Source organism: Quercus robur, chromosome 6, assembly GCF_932294415.1.
Source record: "Quercus robur chromosome 6, dhQueRobu3.1, whole genome shotgun sequence".
NCBI classification, from domain to species: domain Eukaryota; kingdom Viridiplantae; phylum Streptophyta; class Magnoliopsida; order Fagales; family Fagaceae; genus Quercus; species Quercus robur.
Window position 1 is genome coordinate 27,984,596 of NC_065539.1, and position 7,636 is coordinate 27,992,231.

General features: G+C 40.2%; 1 protein-coding gene across 1 annotated transcript; it reads right to left on the minus strand.

Annotated features, from left to right (window-relative positions):
- Positions 1-6,765: 6,765 nt before the first annotated feature.
- On the minus strand, positions 6,766-7,389 carry LOC126690072 (uncharacterized). Its single transcript, XM_050385207.1, has one exon. The coding sequence runs from the start codon at positions 7,387-7,389 to the stop codon at positions 6,766-6,768; it is 624 nt and encodes a 207-aa protein (XP_050241164.1).
- Between the last annotated feature and the right edge of the window lie 247 nt (positions 7,390-7,636).

Below are 7,636 nucleotides of genomic sequence, written 5' to 3' on the forward strand. Positions count from 1 at the left end.
TAAACAAGCAAACTTATCTATCCATAAAGCAAAAGAGAGCAAAACACAAAAAAAAAAAAAAAAAAAAAAAAAAACCATAGCACTTATCTGACATGGCAAAACCCTATCATACATCTAAACAAGGCAGCAGCCCTAAACATGACAGCAAGCATACCATCAAGCTAGCAACACATATTATGAATGAGGCATTAACTCCATACACATATATCAAGGGGAGTTTTAAACAAACAACATGCATGTTCATGTGAATGCAAGACTTACCTTACTTACCTTTCAACAACTCAGTACCTATGGCATTATGCATGAGTATGTGAATGCATGTTCATGGCATCAAATATAAAACCCTAATCTAAGCATATTGAAAGACAAACAAGCATGTGAGGCAGAGGCATAAATACATATGAAAAGGCTTTTAAAAAGGGACAAAACATGTGAAACAAACCAAACAAACAACTTAAGGAATCTAGATTAGGGTTTTTGGACAAGTGCCTGCGTATGCAGCCAGAGGCCTACGTACGAAGGATTTAACTTGCGTACACATGCTCATGACATGCGTGCATGGGACTTGTTCAAGAACCCTAGCCCAGAAGCCTAAAACAAAAAATAAAGCACAAACAAAAACCCTAATTCTAACTATCTAGCATGCTCAGAACACAACATGACTATAAAACTAACTTAAGCAAACATATAAAACCTAAACTATGCAAAGAAACAGGATTAAAACCAAAAAGAAAGACAGAAAAGGAAAAAGGAAAGCAAGAAAGAATACCTTAAAGAAAAAGCTCCTAGGCTTGATTTTTTACTGTTCCCCTCAGTCAAATCTATCACAATTCAATAAAACAGTGATTAGAAACTTTAAACTCAAAGGATTTGGGCTAGAAAATGTCCCAATTAAATAAAAATGACTTGTAGGTGTTTTGTGAAAAACTCCCTTTTGATTCACTATTTTCTAGTGAATCTTAAGTTTTTCCTGTGGGATTTCTGTGTGTCCCCTTTGAAAATGTACCATGTAAGACTTTTTACAGTTGAAAAAATGGGGTTTGGAACAGCTCTCAGACGATGTGGGATTCATTCCAAACCTCAGCCATTATTGCAGAAAACTTGCCTTTTTCATTCTTCTGAAACCTTAGCTACGTATGTAGAATTATGCCTACGAATGCATGCTTTGGCCCGCGTACACAAGCTTCTGCCCACGTACATGGGCCGAGGGCCACTTTGGTCTTTTATTTCCAAAAATATATTTTTGTGCATTTAAAAAAGTGACATTTCATTTTAACACTTTGCAAGTCAATTTGATATCTGATTGGGCTCTAAGCTGGCCTTAGGCTTTAAAGTTCGAGCATTATTGGAGAATGGGGGCCCAAGTCCTAAGGGGTACAAAATACGGTATCTATAGAGGCCCCTCTTTTGATTCGTGAGCTTCGCTAATGGAATCAAAAGAATAAGAAACAAAACATTTGTTTCGATGTACGGCTCGGGCCCAACCCACACACACGACACACATCACACATACATGGGGCGGGGTGCAACTCCAAAGAGTTGCGTGGGATTTGTCTATTCGAAGCCAACCTTTGTTGCTCGGGAAATGAGCAATGGCAAGTTCACTATCCCAAAACCTATTTTGCCATTTGCAAGCAAACGGTGAGTAACTCACTATCCTAGAGTCACTTAAAAAGAAAAAAGAAAATAAACAAAGGTGCTCTTACGAGCTAACCCAATAAACAACAAAAGGATATAGTCCTTGTGGTGTCCATCTAGGGCTCTTGCCTTGGGTTGACCTTGGTCTCTTTCTCTATCACTATCTCTACCTTTTTCTACCATGCTTGCATGTTCAATTCCCGGAGGATATGTGCACGAGTAGTCTTGATTGTTGGGCCCACTAGAGATGGTGAAAACTCGCTAAGGAGTAGATGTGCATGGGGAGGAATCTTCTGCCTCTTATGACTTACTTGGGGATGAGAAACTTGTTGAGGAGTAGTATGAGGAGTAGTGTAGATGTGAGATCCACTAGGGAAGAATCTTCTGTTTCCTTCATGGTTTGCTAAGGACTTTAAGGAAGAATCTTTTGCTTCCTCGCTAGGGATTTTTTGTTTGTTTGTGTATTTGACTCACTGGGGAAGAATCTTCTGCTTCTTCACTAGGGATACTTTGGGGAAGTATCTTCTGCTTCCTCACTAGAGATTGTTTAAATGTGCTTGAGTTCATCGGGGAAGAATCTCCTGCCTCTTCCATGGGGATGATATTCATTAGGAAAGAATCTTCTGCTTCCCTACTAGGGATGGTGTTCTTGATATGCTTGAACCGTTGAGGAAGAGTCTTCTGCTTCCTTACTGAGGATAGTGTTCTTGATGTGCTTGAATTATTGAGGAAGAGTCTTATGCTTCCTTACTAAGGATAGTGTTCTTGATGTGCTTGAACTATTAAGGAAAAGTCTTCTGCTTTCGTACTAAGGATAATGTTCTTGATGTGCTTGAACTATTAAGGAAGAGTCTACTGCTTCCTTGCTGAGGATAGTGTTCTTGATGTGCTTGATCCATTAGGGATGGTTTTGGGATGTACATGTTTTATTGGGGGAAGAGTCTTCTACTTCCTTTACTGCTCATTAGGGAGTCCTTTGATAATTTTGTGCCGAAATGGGGCAATCTTGAGATGTTCTTTTTTCTTATTTTTTATTTTTTATTTATTTTTTTATTTTTACTGTTCATGACTTCTAATGTGGGAAATTGTAACAGGGTGGGACCTATTGTCAATGAGCCCATTAACCCTCTACATCTCCCTTGGATGGTCTATGCATATGGTCTTGATGGCTTTGCTCAGGAGCATGCCTTGCCCCGTAATCCTAATGTCACAGGCTATCCTTTCCCTCCCAACACTTAGGTGGTAAGTTCTTTCTTCCTTCGGTCTTCTCCTTTTCCATTCGTCTCCTTTTGTTTCTGTCACTAACCCTTCTCTCTTTGAATTGCAGTTCACTATCCAAGAGCATGAGGAGTTGGTATGGTTAGCTAGGACTCTCAAGTTGGAGGTGACCAACTATTCAAGGCACTTATACGGTCTTAGAGGAGTAGCCCACTCGGGCAGTGGTGATGATGATGACGATAATGATGATAGAGGTGATGAGAAGGATTTGGGGGCAACTCCTAGCTACCAACCAAGGAAGAGGTGACACCATTGATTACTTACAGTTCAAGACATATAGACATACAACACAGTTTTTTTTTTTTTTTTTCTTTTTGCTTTTATGGTTTTTTTCTTTTATTCCCCTTAGCAAACATTTGGATTTAGTTTGAGACAAAGGATAGTATTTAGAACATATTTTTACATTTATGCTTTTGATTGGAACTTAGCATTTATGTATGTTTCTATACAACTTTGCTTCTTTGATGCTTGAAATCTTGTGCTTGGAATGTGTCTTGGATGATCCCTTAGGCTATGGGAACCCTAGGAATACTTTGGAGTGAAAAACTCTGCTTAAAATAGGGGAACATGGGCTTCTGCCAAGTGCCATGCGTACATGGAGATGAGCCTTTTTACGTAGCTTTGACTTTGCGTATGCGAGCCGCGAATCAAAAAAACCCTAACCGACTTATTTAAGTATAAAAGTAGCCGTTTGAGTTCAAAACCCTCACCAACGTATTTTCAACCCAGAGAACCCTTTTTGAGGTCCCTTAATGGCAGAAAACTCTCCTTTTGATGTCTCGACTTGGATTAGGAGGCTTGGTCCTGATTTCAAGGATTCCATCGCTCCTTATGGTCTTTCTTACATCTTCTCATACCATCAAATTAGGGTGGATGAGCCTCTTCTTCGTGCTACTACCAACTATTGGGTTCTTTCTCAGCATGTATTCCACTTCAATGGAATAGAACTATGCCCCACTATTAAATAATTTTGTGCTATCAAGGGTGAACCGGAGATTGATATCTCCTTTTCCCTACCATGGGTGAGGATCTTCCTTCTTTGTTGCAAGTTGTGTTGGGTGTCCCTGCTGCCACGGCAAATAGGTGGTGTGTTTTTGGCAAGCTCAACCTTAGGTTGGTCTTTAAGTATTTTTTTGGTTCGGCCTTTCCCGAGGGTGAGAGTCCACATTCGTACTTTCTTCACGCCTTTTGCTTATATGCTCTTGTAAGGTATTTCTTGGTTCAAAACTCGTATTATGTGGACATTTGGATGTGCATTGTAGCTTATGAACTAAAAAGAGGTAACCCAATGGGCTTGATCTTGGCGGAGACCCTCAATGGTTTGGATGCCTTTCATAGGAAGGAAGTAAGCTACTTTGTGGGAAGTCCTTTTCTCCTTCAGGTATAATCCCTAACTTTTGCCTAGGTTTTCAACCTAGCGGGATCCCTATAATTTTTGCATGGGTTGCCTTTCGGTTTTCAACCCATCGAGGCACCTTATACTGTCTTTCATTTACTTTTTTTTTCACTCATGTTCTCTCTTCTTATTTTTTTGCTCTTCTCTCTCTCTCTCTCTCTCTCTCTCTCTCTCTCTCTCTCTATTTTTCAGATATGGCTGCAAGAGAGGCTTCGGTTGCTTCAACCTCCCACCGTTCCTCTCAGCACTCACCTTCCTAGGCACCTTAAGGACTGCCGACTTCATCAGAATGACATGAGTTTTGAGGCATACATGGAACTTATGGGTCACCTCAAGAATACCGACATTCAGTGGATTGTGAAGTGATGGCACATCTCAAGCATGGTCCATAGTTGCTGCAAGGACTGTTGTGTGACTCTAGTTGGACTTCGTTCCTACTCATACTACTCCACTTGTTGTATCTCAAGGCAATTTGGAGAACATCAAGGAACTCCTTACGATGAAGGTGCCTTCCATACTACGGTGTTTACCAATAGGATCTTGGGCAGGATTAGTAAGGCTTGGCCACGCTGTAGGATGACAAAAGGCATTATTCCTCCTTGATACATCTATCCCACAACGGGGTACAAGCAATGGTTGAAGGATGACATGAAGTGGATTCTGAGGGATGAGAAAGTTTACATGAAGACTAGCAAGAAAGCAAGGAGGACTGAGTGACCACCTTGATGTGCCTCATATTTTACTTTTCTGTACTTTTATGATTCTCATGTTTTTGTTTTTGAATTTAATAAAGGATTAGAATGTTCCAAATCCCCTATGAAAACAGTCATATCATCTTTTAATTTGAGCAATAAGAGAATCACCTTTTTATTATCTTTGCTTATTGTCATTTATTCATTTTCTATTTCTTTTCTTTTCTTTTTCCTTTGCCATTTAATTTTTGCCCGTGACGTCCCTTTGGGAATTTTTGCCATGCCCATGGTCTTTTCCCCTAATTTTTTCCTAGACCTCCCTTTCTAGTTTTCAATTTAGTGGGGTTCCTTCGCCTTAATTTTTGCCTAGGCCGCCCTTTCAGGTTTTCAATCTAGCAGACTTTTTTATCTCTTTTTTTTTTTTTTTTTTTTTAGATGTTGTATTTCTGGAGTCTATCCACGTTAATTGGGTGAAGTATCTCTTCCCCATCCAAATTTATGATTCTAGTAGCACCTCTAGACATGATCTTCTTAATGATAAAAGGCCTAGACCACCTTGGCTCATCTTCCCTCTTGGGTCAAAAGTCTCATCTCTAAGCACCTTTAGGATCAAGTCCTCTTCTTTAAGGATTCTCAATTTCACCTTCTTGTTGAATGCCCTAGCGATCCTTTTTTGGTACCCTTGTGCATGATATTTTGCCCTAGCCCTTTTCTCATCTATCAAAGCCAATTGTTCATATCTTGCCTTAGCCCAATCCTCTTCTAGGACCTTGGTTTCCACCAATACCATCAAAGATTGTATCTCCACCTCAATAGGAAGCACTGCCTCACTACCATAAACCAAAGAGTAAGGTGTTGCCCCAGTTGACGTACAGATAGAAGTTCTATAACCCCATAAGGCAAATGGAAGCTTCTCGGCCCAATCTTTGTATGTCACTCCCATCTTGGCTAGGATTTTCTTCACATTCTTATTAGCTGCTTCTACGACACCATTAGCTTGTGGTCGATACGGTGAGACTTGTGATGCTCAATGTTGTTCAACTCCATAATCCTTCGAACCTCCCCCTCAAAGTGGGAACTGTTATCAAAAATGATCTCATGGGGAACCCCAAACCGGCATATGATGTTGTTTTCTAAGAATCGAGCTACATGCTTAGCCTTCAATACAAAGTAGGAGGCTGCATCCACCCACTTAGCGAAATAGTCAATTACCACAAGAATGTATTGATGCCCATTTGAAGCCTTAAGAGCTATCCTTCCAATCACATCTATGCCCTAAACCGAGAATGGCCATAGAAAAGTCATACTATACAACTTTCTAGGTAGTACATGGCTCAAGTTGGCGTGCGTCTGACAATTTTGGCAACTCTTCACATAGTCCACACAATCAGTCTCCATTGTATTCCAAAAGTACCCCATCCTTAGGGTTTTCTTGGCTAACATTCTTCCATTCAAATGAAGGCCACAAATCCCTTGATGAATTTCTTCCATTACTCTCTCGGCTTCTTCCTTCTTCAAGCAACAAAGGTGTATACCATCATAGGATCTTCTATAGAGTTGTCCTTCACATAGGATGTATTGTGTTGCCATCATCCTAATGGAATGACATTCTCCCTTGTCGGCACCATCCAGATATGCCCTTAGTTCCAAGAACTTCATGATGTCATAGTACCATGGAATTTCCTCTTCCTCTATGGTCATTACAGCAGCTTCAGTCTTCCCTTTGTGCACTTCCTCATAACTTTGCTCAATATCCAAAGGTCATGTCCATACTCCCTCAGGTATTTCAACCATGGAGGCTAAGGTAGCTAAGGCATCCATAAATTGATTTGGAGCTTTAGGAATGATTGTGTATTCAATTCTGTCAAAGGTCTTGGTTATGTCCTCCAAGTATTGTTGGTAAGGCTTCAAATGTTCTTCCTTCACCTTCCACAACTTTTGTGCTTGGGCTATAACCAAAGTTGAATCTCCAAAGAGTTCGGCCTCCATTACCCCCAATTCTTGAAAAGCTTCCATTCTGGCAATACAAGCTTCATATTCAACCATGTTATTAGTTGCTTCAAAGTTCAACTTGATTGCTAGAGGTATGTGAGATCCCTCGGGAGTGATCAAGAGTATTCCTATCCCATTCCTATATTGGTTTATAGCTTCGTCAAAGTACATTCTCCACACCCTTAACTCAATGTCCAAAATTTCCTCATCTAGAAAGTCTTCTTTACCATCTTCTCCCTCTATAGGATTCTCGGCACAGAAATCTGAGACAACGCTTCCTTTGATAGTTTTCCTAGCCACATACTTCAAATCGAATTCTGCCAATAAGATCAACCATCTTGACAATCTTTCACTCAAAGTGGGTTTCTTAAAGAGATACTTCAATGGGCCCATTCTTCCTATCACCCATATTTGGAAAGGTAAAATGATATGTCTCAATTTTTGTACAGCCCAAACAAGTGCGAAGCATGACTTTTCTATGGGAGTGTACCTAGTCTCATAATCATGGAACCTCTTGCTCAAATACTATATGGCCCTTTCATTCTTGTCATCGTCTTTTTGTGCAAGCATACTTCCAACCGCATCTCCTATGATGGAAAGGTATAGGAGTAAGGGTTTCCCATGTTGTTGAGGCATTAAG